General features: G+C 46.8%; 1 protein-coding gene across 1 annotated transcript; it reads right to left on the reverse strand.

Moving 5' to 3' along the window:
- Positions 1 to 5,281: 5,281 nt before the first annotated feature.
- neurod6b (neuronal differentiation 6b) lies at positions 5,282 to 6,286 on the reverse strand. Its single transcript, XM_008287497.1, has one exon. The coding sequence runs from the start codon at positions 6,284 to 6,286 to the stop codon at positions 5,282 to 5,284; it is 1,005 nt and encodes a 334-aa protein (XP_008285719.1).
- Between the last annotated feature and the right edge of the window lie 6,712 nt (positions 6,287 to 12,998).

The raw sequence follows: 12,998 nt of genomic DNA on the forward strand, positions 1-12,998 counted from the left end.
CGAAGGGCTGCCGTTTAAATATGTTTCATGATGAACAATGAAGGACGTGCAGTTGTTAGAAACAAGGAGCAGAGATGAATATTCATCATGGGCTTCCTGTATGCAGGGAGCAGGTCGATCTAGTGTCACTTTATCCATGAATCTGTCAGATTCATGCGTCTCTCTCTCACATCACGCTGCAGTCATGACGACCAGATGCTCACATTCACAGTCAGGGGAATCAAAAGCACTTCACCCGGTAGCACCCGTCTCTCTCTCTCTCTCTCTCTGTGTGCCTGCCCTGAAATAGGGTGTTGCTGGGGTGTCAGAGGATCACACCCCTGTATGGCTCCCACCTGCTCCAGAACCGTCCCCGTGCTGTAGCCGCGCGCACACAAAGAGCACAAAGCACAAAGGTGATGTAGTGACAGATGCTCCCGTCGTACACTTTGCATATCTCCACCTCCAAAATAGTGCAACTGCAGGTCTGCTTCTGTCGCCGCGTGGAAACCAGCCGCCCCGCCAGTCACATCTCGCGCGTCTCCACTCGGATAAAAGTGGCTCTTAAACCGCAATCCTTCACCCAATATTTATCCAATCTGACCAAATACTATAATTAATGCCTCCGTCTCTCCTCTCCTCTTTCCTCCAGGCCAATATATTCCCCGCGTCTCTCTGCCTCCTTCCCTCCCTCCCTGCCTAACCTTTCGGTGCCAAGTTCACAGATAGAGAGAAAGTACTTCCTGTGAGAGGCCGGGCCGGCTGCCAGAGAGACTGATCCACCAATCTGACACGTTAATGAGATCCTGGCCCACAGTACTGGAGTGTCAGGCCTCCTCCGCTGCAGCATCAGCCCTGCCGTGACCCGCACGCACGCACGCACACGCGCGTGCGCACGTATAATTCTTTCACACATGCAGCCACACGCGCAGAACTATAAGCGCAAATGAATCCGAGTGTCTCCGCGCGCACACACACACGCTCCGAGAGGGGGGTTCAGCTCCTTAAATCTGTCTAATTAAAACACCAAATCCCTCTACTCCCCTCACCCACCAGCCCAATCCTCACTTCTCATCCCTCCCCCCTCCCTGCGCACACACTCGCACCCGGCCCTCCTCCATCCCCGCCGCCGCCGCCGCCGCCGCCCCCCGATTCCGCAGGAGAAATGATTATTAGGAATTTAATGGGGGAACGTTTCCCATCCCACACCATCTGGGGCTTGGGAATGGCACAAAATTTGAGGATGCTTGCCGACGTGGCGGGGAACATTATTTTCATTTTTCTTGACTGGTGCTCAGATTTTCAGACATTGCAGGAAAGTGCTCCTGATTACAATAAATTACCATAATATATTACAAAAGTGGAGAAGAGATATATATATATTTATGGATGAATTGCTTTGTCTGTGTGAGGTGACTGCTCTAAACTTTTCACAACTTTGCGAGCTGATTGTTGTCATTTCTGCAGCTATAGAAACGCGGTGTTTGTTTTGCACTAATTATGACACCACATCTCGCTCCGCAGACGCACCTCCACGCAGCGTAGATCCCCCGTTACTGTCCTTCACCTCCCACACAGAGCCCGGCCATATGCTCCCTCTCCCTGCACTCCTTTCTCCCCCTCTCCTCCGCGCAGCTTAATGAGCTGCATGAATGTAGGGGTGCGTGTACACGTTTGACCCCGCGCTAAACTGCAGCACGCCGCCCCGTGAACCCCGTGGGCGTGAAACAGCCTCCTCCCTCCGCGCCTCCTCACCCCCGTCAGCCTCCACGCGAGGCCCCGTTGGGATGCGAACAAGCTCTCCTCCTCCACAAAACACACATGGAGATCTTCTCGCGGCGCCCGGCCTGGTGGAGGAAGTCGGCCTGACGCGGCGAGAGGCTCCCGGCGGACGGAGGCAGCGGGGCCCGGCGGTGGGGTGGGACGAGGGGGTTAAAGAGGTGCTGTTAGGGGCCCCAGAGGGAGCTCCAGGAACCCGGGCAGATGATTAGGCAGAGGAAGGGACGGCAGAGTGAGGGAATGGAGACAGGGAAACAAGCTGTTTTCTCATCGAAACATTTTCTTTTCTCCTCATTTCTACTTAGTTTAATTCTTGATTTCAGATTTTCCTTCCCTGACTCCTGGAAACCTATTCCACTAAACACAGCATTTATTTCTAAATCAACACAAGACAAGTTCCAACACAGTAAAAAAAAAAAAACTAAAATAAAACCTCTTCCTTCACTGGTGGGTCTGATTTTTTCTTCTTCTCACTCATTTCCCTTCACATGACGGAACTGGACGTTTGTCAGGTTTACAGGAAACTAAAACAACGTCTTCAGTTCAATTTCATCTGCAAACACAAAGCAGCAAATCTGATAACAACGAAGCAGGAACACTGACTTCCCTACAACCAAACTGATTTTACTCTCATTAGTTGAAATTCGAGTTGGATCAGTAACGTTCTGCTTCAGACCAGAACCAGGCTGCAGCACAGACACAAAACAACGAGTCCGAAGTGAACAGTGTCATAAATAAGCTGCTCAGAGACACCTGTCATCCACCTGAACGCCAGACTCATCCAAAGCTGAGGGTTCAAGAAGACAAGTCCTGAGCTGCTGGCCGGTACCGGTCCGCAGGTTTTCAGGTTCTGCTGCTGCTGCCGACACTTTGATTTTTTCCACTGACACAAGCATCAGCAGGCTTAAAGCTCCACAATAAACCCACAGGTTCGCGTTTCTGCGCACAAATATGAACTGAGTCCGAGCAGAAATGCAACGAGACGAGAGTGAAATTACAAAACGGAGCTTCACCATCCGAGCAGGAAAGAGAACCGATATTTATAGGAGTAAAAGTAAAAACACCGGTTAAATGACAGCACTTAAAAAAACAACACATTTATTTTAAACATCACCATGGCGATAAAAATGTAAAGAAATGTGATTTAACCGCAGATTTCCAACTGGTTTGTTTAATATTACTCGCATGAAATTATGTCACATTATCCTCCATTAAAAAATGAAAAAGATTCCGCCAGTAAAAGATAAATAGATGAGCTTAACCTCCACTAAATGGCACAACTGATATTTACAAGCATGAAAAGTGCTGAGAAGCAGTAATATATGAATTAAAAACGACTGGAAATTGATGTATTTTGACGTCTTTCTATTTCTTTCTGTTCTTTGTAACAGTAGAACATCGCGTCTCGGGGGACTATCGCTCTCACTTCCCTCCAAACTGGGAGGACTGGGATCAACTGGCTGTCTCTCTGGCTCACATCCAAAACCTCGTGGGCATTTCTGACACAAACCAACCATCTGATCAGCTGAAATTAAATCAAATTATATTGACAAGCTTCTTTCAGACAAACACTCTGAAATGAGCTCTGTGTGCGTAACTGTGCGTAAAAACCGATTCATGGCTGAATGTTGAGCCTTTACATTAAAATGCCAGGATGTGTTTTTAGAAAATAGAAATTAAAAAAAAGGGACTTTCAAAAAAATAAAAAATGGTAGATTTGCTGTTGAGCAGGCTGGTTTTGGCAGGTTCCAGTCTGTACCAGCAGACCACAGGCCTGTGCCGTCACTGCCTCGGAGGTTACGCACCATTATCACACGATTCAATTTATGAAAAATAAATAAATAAAATTACGCCCGAGGCGTTTGTATTTTGATTTATTTTTCTAACCATTTATTTTTTTTCTTAATTGCCATCTGCTGTCGATCATCCTCACAGAAAGCTGAGAGCTGCTCTACGACATAAAGCCTCACAGCCTCTTCGTTTTATTGCGACAAACACATCACAAAACATTAACACATTACTTCACGAATATTTCGATCCATAACGAGTTTTAGGAGAGTGTGTGTGTGTGTGTGTGTGTGTGTGTGTGTGTGTGTGTGTGTATGTAGATCAGTAAATGCAGAAATAAATCCGACCAATAATCATTCATCATTCGGTTCAAGTTACAAAATCAACAGAGTTTATGAGCACAGTCACCAACATTGTGCAGAAGTACATGAAGTGCATCACAGTTGCTCCTCAGCAGGAACAAGGAGGTGTAAAAAGTTCACATCAAACTATCCAAAACTTTCATTTCGTTGCATATTGATGGTCATCGTCTCTTTTTTAAGGCAAGTTGTTCGGATTCATGTGGTTTCGGAAACATGTCGTTCACCTGACACAAGCTGCTGTCTCCATCCAGTGCTCCACTTTCAGCTGAAATATACAACAACGCAACAGAAACGACCTTCAAACGTGTGGAATTCACATAAAAGTTAACACTGCTGGATTTTACAATATTCTTCTATAATATATTATTCACATTCAAATTGACGGACTTATAATAAATAAGCTTAAATAAATAAATACAATAATAATTTACATTCACCTCGTTACCACACTATTTACTCCAAATACAAATGCATTTAGTTTCTGACGTGTTTCCCCACGACTCCTGGTATTTATAGAACCAATAATTCAGATAATTTGATCATCAGGTCTCCTGAACACACGATCCAGATTGGCTTCACTAAAAAACTAAGAAAAAAAAACATGAATTGTCATCATATTAGTTCGATGTTGGATTAAGAGAAATAGACATATATGGTTTTAAATAAGATTGCATTTGGCTGCCTTGCATAGCTCAGTTGACCTTTATTGCTAACAGACTGAATCTCTGAACTCCAATCATGTCTCAGCAAACTTCCCTGATGAAGTGAAGCATTTTAACCTTCTTCTGTTTTGTTCAGGTGATTTTACTTCGCCCAGAAAATCAGTTTACCGACGATAGTGAGCCTTTTAAATAAGCAGAAAATCGAATTGATCGTCCTCCACATCGCACCAGCTTTATAAACCCTATCATCACCGACATACTGTCATCAGCAAACACACAGAAAAGATGCAGAGTAGCTGCAAACAATCTGCTCCAAAGCTGCATCCTCAACGAATTATTTTACATCGGAGTCGTTTGGAAACAGATACGTGGCGCTGAGCCATTAAATCTGAATTTTCTTTAAACTGAAGATCTGCCTTCAGATTGAATTTATTATTATTATTATTATTATTATTATTTTTACAAACCACAAACGTCACGATGTTTTTGTTTTCTATCACTGGAGCAGGTGAAAGCATCTCATCTAAACTGCTGGCTTTTTAATCATCTGTCAAAAAAAAGAGAGAAATAAAAACACAACATGACTCGCTTAATGGGCTTCTCTTTTTTTTGCAGAGCATCAGCGTGTCTGAGTCCATTTCGTTCTACTCTCGACATCTGTGGGGGGAAATTGCATCGCTTCTGAAACTTGAACTTTGTCCAGCTGATTGATTAATTGTGGAAGGAGCCATTAACTTCTCCTTGTGCTTGGAAGGACTGACTGCGGACGTGCAGATCGTAGGGGAAACGGGCCTCTGGGGACACTCGGTACATGGAGTTGTGCGCAAGAGCCGTGCGTCCTGGCGCACTGCAGTAGCGCATGCCATAGTGGCTGCTCTTGCCGTAGTCTGGCGGGTCGTCGTGTTTTAGGGAGAAAATCCCGTTAAAGTTCATCGGCGGGCTCAGCTGGCCGTCGAAATGCGGGCTGCCGCCCTCCGGGGACTGGTTCTCGTAGTAAGGCTCGTACGCGCCGCTGTAGCTGTAGTGTCGGAACGGCTTGGCGCTGCTGTCCAGGCTGCCGCCGCTGTGGCCGGGGGGCGTGTTCACGTCCGAGCCGGGGTACGAGTACATGGCGTCGTAGGGCGACCGGCCAGAGAACATGACCTCCCCGTTGTGGTCTGTGAGGAAGTTCCTCGCGTTCAGCTGCAAACAACCGGCCACCAAGTTGGTCGTGGGCTGCGATAATCCTTTGCACAAAGTCTGTACGAAGGCGAGCAGGTCCGGTCTCTTCCCTGCGCTCAGCGTCTCCGACAGGGCCCAGATGTAATTCTTAGCCAGTCTGAGGGTCTCAATCTTGGACAGTTTCTGGGTTTTGGAGTAGCACGGCACAACTTTGCGCAGGCTCTCCAGGGCAGCGTTCAGGCCGTGCATCCGGCTGCGCTCTCGGGCGTTGGCTTCCTGGCGCCGGAGCTTGGCCCGGTCCATCTGCTCCTTGCCGGGTTTCTTTTTCCGGGGGCCTCGCTTTTTAGGAAGCCCGTCCTCGTCCTGCTCGTCCTCTCGCTCGTCCTCCTCCCTGTCGGAGATGTCGTCGTCGGCCTCCCTCATGTCTGAGTTGGACCTGTCCGGGTTGTGCAGCCGCTCCTGCTCCAGGCTCTCAGGTAAGCTTTCACGGGGATAATTGGCACCGAACCGTGGCTCACACATCATATGAGGTTCCTCGAATGGCAGTGTCAACATGTTTCCTGTAAAATCAAAGCGCCAACACAAACTATGAGGACAGAGTACAGCAGCGACGTCGTTTGAAGGTTGCCAGTTAATTACCTTGTGAATGAGTCCTCCCAAGAGGAAGAGTAACAAATTGGCAAGCAGGGCCAATGTCACAGCTTGCTACCTTTTCAAAGGCACTCAACTTCATTGTCTTTGGACTTGTTGTGAATAATGTTTTGACCCTTTAGTGGTCTGGCGGCGGCGCAGAGCGCAGGCCCGGCGCGGCGTTTGGTTTTAAGCAAAACACAATCATTCCACATCAAAGTCCAACATGTCTCTAACTACTGAAGCGCACTGCTGTCTGCGGAGAGCACTCACCTGCGGTCAGCGTGCACCGTGCATGTTCCCAGATATCTCCCGTGAATCTGCGCCGCGGCTTCTCCTCCCGCAAACCGCACAAATTAGAAGAAAAGGCTCCAACCTGCGCACCCTCTTTTCTCTGGCTCGCTGTGATCTGCTCTCCCTCTCCCTCTCTCTCCCTCCCTCTCTTCCCCTTCCCTCTCTCTTTGAGGAATGACACTCATGCCAACAGCGGGTACCCATGCCATCTGCCGCTGACGTCTTGTGGCAGCCGAGACCACGTGTTCCGTGTCCCGTGGGACCTCCGTTCCGTACCGATCATCTGGCAGCTCCGGTAATGGGCACCGGGAGGCCCGCGTTTACCGTCAGAAACACAGACCGGAGAGGGATAACAACTAATATCTGCATCTCCCCGCGTAAGAAAGATGAATTAATGTGTTTTTGTCTGGGAAAGAAAAAAAAAATAGGAGGGATGTGCAGGATGTTGCAGGCATTCTCAACAGGTAGAGATAGATGGATGGATGGATAGATTATAGATAGATAGATAGATTATAGATAGATAGATAGATAATAATGATATCAATAATGTTAAAGATCTCATACATGCACTGTTAAATAAAACTTGCACAGCTTCAGTCTCATAAATAGCTCCACTAAATCTCTCCTAATTAAATCCATTATGAATGCATTTGGCCAAAAAGCTGCAAAGACAAAAGTCCTGTTTGGCCCAACCGGATTGAACTCATCCACATCTACTCTGTCCAGGCCTCTCACGGAGCAGCTCCTCTCCAACGACCGTCCATTTGCTCTTCTGAGGTCAACCTGGGAGTTTGGGATCTGACTCACTGATCTGATTTTTCACATCTTTGTCGACAGATTTTGCAAACAAAAGCCCAAACAGTGGTTTCCGTCTTCCATCACCTTCAGCAGCCCAGTACGGAGGAGCGTCGCCATTTAAATGTGCTTCATAATGAACTCCGGAAAAGGGACTAAATTAGCTGCTGAGGTGGTTAAAATTTCATCTGGAGGACATGTTGGGCTTTAATAGAATTTTTCACTCACTGTCCACATGCAGAGTCCCAAACAATGAGGAGGGAAAGATGTGGAACAAAAAAAAAAAAAGAAGCATGCTATAGGAAAGGAGGTTTGAAACTCATGTCTGCAGACAGTGAGCACTGACTGGTGTCCACACGACAGCACATGGTTCACTGTGAGGAAAGGTTCGTCTCCTGATGCAGGTTTGCTGCACAGATTCATTTACTGGGATCAGTGGAAACTGTGTTGGAGTAAAACTGGACACCAAAAAGTTCTAAATGGTCACATCATCAGGTTAGACTTAACTATGAAGGAAGCATGAATGTCCTTCAGGCTCCAGCCCCCTGTGACCCCAGTGAGGATGAAGTGGTGTCTAGATAATGGATGGACGGATGGATGTCCTTGTAGCCATAGCTTTTGTTTAGCTTCATGTTTTAGAGTTTTTCAGAACTATGACATCTCTGCAGCTGGTCCCGAACCACTGAGACCATCAGCTAGCTCATGTTTTCTTCTCAGTTAGAACCTTTTCTTGGTGTGTTTCTTTGTTGACATCATCAAATGTCTTGTTCAGCCCAACAAAAATCACCAAACATTCAGTTCACAGTGACGCAAAACAGAGAGAAGCTGCTAATTATGACGTTAGAGAAGCTGCAAATTAAATGATTCACTGTCGTTTCCATCGATCGTCTATAAATCAGCTGATCGTCGCAGCTCTTTAAGGAAACAAAACAAAACACTGGTGAAGAAATTCCAGGAGACACCTTCCATGCAGAGGATGAGCGTAGCAGAGGGGCGTGCACGGCGCTGGTACCTCGGCACCGCACACAGTAAGTACACCCAGTGGAGAAGGCCCGGTGGCACGCTGCCAAACCCACACTGGGCCACAGCTGGCACTCGATATGGGTGTATGCACTCCTCACTTATGTGGAACACGCACACGGGCGCGCGCACGAGCCTATTCCTGTGAATGACCTTGTTGCAAGGAGAATCAATTAAGGCGACTTATCAATCTCTGTGTATTGGACGTCAGCGGACATCGATCAGCAGAGTTCAGAGCGGCGGCGACCACACAGGCAGCAGCGACACGGCGGCCCGCGGGCACACGGCTGACCCGAGGCGTGTTCACACCCACACGAGGAGGCGAGCGTGCACGTGGACAACTGCACACGGAATACACACACACACACACACACACACACACACATAAATATAATAATAAATAAATTAAGAACAAAACAAAAAAGAAAACAGCCTCCTCATCGCTGCCTTCCCCCCAAAAATGCCTCAGCTGGTCTGCTGATCGTTCTGGTCCAGCGCGCACACACACACACACACACACACACACACACACACACACACACACCAGCAGCATCTGAAGAGTCAAACTCCCCATCTCAGACTAATCAGTTGACTGCACTAATTGCAAATGCAAATATGCAAATTTATATTAATTAATTACTCCACTAATTAGTTCTCTTGTCTTTTCAGGTAATAAATCATGGTGTGGTTGAGAGAGAGAGAGAGAGAGAGAGAGAGAGAGAGAGAGACACGGCGGTGATCTTTTGTCTGCTAGAATCCTGGTTTCAGGTCTGATTGTGACGCCGTGATGTTTTCTGGACAGACTTGGTGGAGCTGCGACTCCTTCCTCCACAAAGCTTCTAACTTAGTCACTGTATGTGATGCTTGATGTGGTCGACTTGGAGGGTGGGAGCAGCGTTGTAACGCGACGAGTCCAACAAACAGCAGAGGTTGGTAAATCAGAACGTCTTGCTGACACTTCTAGCCTGTCAGCTCTTTTAATTATCACATTATCAGCTTTTATCGGCGCGCCGCGCGGTGCAGAGCTGCAAATGAAGCCGCCGCCGATCGCACGCTGAGCTGCGAGCGTTTCTCAATTGATGTCAGCAGTTAAAGGGGAATTTGTGTCTGGATAATGAGTGCGAGGTGAAGTGGTTGAGAACGCGGTGATGATGTGGTGCTACAACACGAGTCTGTCCAGAACGCCGGTGAGCCCTCGGTCCTGCGGGTCACGTCTCCAGAACCACCCGGTGAAGCAGCTTCCTGGAACCGTGACACCGACTCTGTAATGATGTTAATCTGCAGCTTCTCAATGAACTAACAACTCCCACTATTTGTTTAGCGTCGCCGCGCACTCAGCTGCATGTGCAATTAGCTCAGCCCCAAACACAAAAGCTAAATGAGGAAGTGCTTGAGATGTGCCACACACAAGTGCAGCTCATTCATTCTGAGGACTTGTTGATACCCAGATGAACGCTTCACTCGCTGCTGCTAATATTTCTGAGTCCTGCCTGCTGGTGACAGATTTATGTCCAAATCGTTGACATTTTTCTCTTTTGTAAAACCTCCAGCGTGCACAGATTGTTCCTTTCCTGACTCACCTGAACTCTTATTTTAAAGGAAGCGTGTCACAGTCATCAGAACAGAAAACTCTTCTTCTTCTAACTTGTTTTCTCACGTGCTTTTTTTGCCACATTCATGAAACAAATCACTGGTTAAGACTAAAGCTAATAAACTAAACACATGCTTCAAGTGCATTTTAAACCATCAACCAAACCTGATCTTTCCACAACGTACTGAAAACACATCAGGGAACGCTTTGCAACCCGGCCTCTATAAAAACACATCTCATTGGGTAAATAAATCCTGAACAGGTAGCGCTGCTGTATGCTTGTTTCTGAGCATATCTTCTGTGAAGGTGAACCACGTCCGACCAGAACACCGGATCACAGCTCAGTTATGGACCTTCTGGTTTATCCGACTCATAACTTCCAGATGAAGCGTTTCAGCTGGTCTCAGTGTAAAACATCACCAGAGCGGTTTCTCTGCATTTCTCTGCATCTCTAGAAGGAAACTCTGCCTTCACATATTTAGTATTCATGAAGCTGTAAATCTTTTAGTGGACATAAGCTTCAGCAGGGCGCCGTCGACCTCCAGCCCTTCACCAGGATTACTGATTTCACACATAATCAGGCCACGTTCACACGTAGCCGGTATTCACAAAACCCATCTACGTTTTCAAAACATTCACATCAGGTCGTTTTCAAAAACATCTTGGTTTACACAAACCCTCATAAACACGTGGCTAAGAGCTGCTATGAGCTGCCAGGCCTACAGGGGGCAGTGTGACGAGAAGCATAAAGCCATGCTAGCCAATCAGAATGCTGGAAAAAACACAACAACAAACAACTTGCTGTTACTCCAACGATAATGGTGTGAGGGTCATCCGACAGAGAGGTGGCGCTGCTCCTGAATGTGGTGTTAGAGACACAACAAGGAAAATAAAAACACTGACTGTAAACACATCAGTCCTTATATGGACGTAGCCAAACTGTAAACACGGTCACATGATGACGCTTTAGTCGCTCACTGTGACGTCAGACTCCGTCTCCTCCCGTCTACATGCAAACATAAAGACGGAGTTTTTCCAGATGTGATGGTTTTAGTGACTCGTAGCTTCGTTTACGTGTGAACCAAAGGCCCACTGACACATCACCGTTTATGCTAAACGGGGCCTCAGTCGCTACAATATGAAGGTTTCTTATAGACTAAACTTTCCAACAGTGTGTAAAGCCGTTAAAGCTGATCTTAACATGACTGAGATGCCAACATGAACGCATCATCGTGTGCTGCAGCTTTAGACATGTTTGTACAGTAGTCATGTTGTTTTATTAGGGCTGAAGAAACTAATCGATTTAAACTGATTATCAAAATAGGTTCAACTAACCTAGTCATCGATTAGTTGCTTAATATTTTTTTACCTGTTTTTGTTCAAATCTTAAACCGATCTGTTCAGCAGCTACCAAAGTGTGTCGGTAACGATCCACCGGCGGCTGAAATCTACCAGGAAGCTTCACGCTGACATAAAGCTCACTGAGCTCCTCCTGATTCATTAATTAGTTTAATAAAAGCCACAATCCTCTTGTGTTCTTCTTCTTCATGAAAAATATGTTCTTAATGAGTAACCTGGGTGAATAAAGACCAAACAAAACCAAACAATCCAAAAAAAAAGGAGAGAGAAATTAATCGATTAATCGTAAAATAACCGACGGATGAATTGATTATCTAAACACCGGTCCGGTGCAGCCCTGTAGTGTTTGTATTGTGTAGGTGTGCTGGATACGGGCCACTGAGCAGTTCTATGGTTCTTATTTAGCTTTGATTCTTCACTCCACAACATCTTATATCTTATAGTTCTATCTTGCACCGTGCTCTGTATTTACTGTTGCACCGACCCACCAGAACAAACTCCTCGTATTGTGTAAACTACACCTGGCAATAAATCTGATTCTGGTTCTGAGAAGTGAGCTCGGTGCTGCCAGCGGCCCCGATCCTGCCTCCAGTCAAAAAGCGACGGCGTGCTGTAAAAGCCTCCGAGTGGACGAGTGGACGAGTGGGTTGGAGCGGTGGGACGCGGCACCGCCCACCCGCTGAGGGCTGCATGTGCACAGGACTGCTGAGGATTGTGGGACTGATTACCAGAGGCCAGGTCCTGGACTGGTGTCCTCCAGCTGTGCTGTTCTACCCAATTAGAAACTCCATATGCTGCCCCGCTCAGCTGCCGAGCGGCCACACCTCCCACCCACACAGGTGGAGCATTGTGCGCTCCGGTGTGTGCATGTGTGCGTCCGCCTTTGTTGTTGTCTTTTAACAACAAAAAAACACTTCAGCAAGTTTCTGCAGTGTCCATTTTATTTGGATCTATGATTTCAGCGATGAAGCCGCCTCACAGATCTAATTACGGTCTGTGTGATGGTCCACCGCTGCAGCACTTCCTCAGCATCTCAAAAAAAACTAACTCAAACTGCGGCGGCTTTGATAGCAAACACGCAGGTATTTAGGTGGGTGGCACAGAAGTGCTAATAGTATTAAAATATGGGGATATGAATAATGGATATGTTTTTGAAAATGTATAATGTAAAGATGTTAGTCCCGTTTTCAGACGGCGACGGGACGCAGACGTGCAGCGTTGCTGGAGGCGCCCGGCTCCTTTTCAAAGCACAATCTGTTCACACGCGTTCAAAGTGGCGGCGACAATCTGTTGTGGTAGAATGCGACACTTCCATACTCAGAAAGTGATAAGATAAATAAAAATGTGTCAGATATCATATTTAAGGAAGAGTCACATCTTTGCTTTCACAGGAAGTATTGTCTGACGGGCCTGCTGGAGTCGGAGCTGCTCTGGACCCGAAGCAGCACGACTCAGCCGGAACCAAGCAGCTCATGTCAGAAACTCTCTTTGACTTGTGCGTCAATCTACTGATTTGCCAACTTTTACACGTTTTCACTTTTTTTTCTGCCGCTGAGATGATTGACAGGCTGCGATGTT

This window comes from Stegastes partitus, unplaced genomic scaffold (assembly GCF_000690725.1).
Source record: "Stegastes partitus isolate 25-593 unplaced genomic scaffold, Stegastes_partitus-1.0.2 Scaffold503, whole genome shotgun sequence".
NCBI classification, from domain to species: domain Eukaryota; kingdom Metazoa; phylum Chordata; class Actinopteri; family Pomacentridae; genus Stegastes; species Stegastes partitus.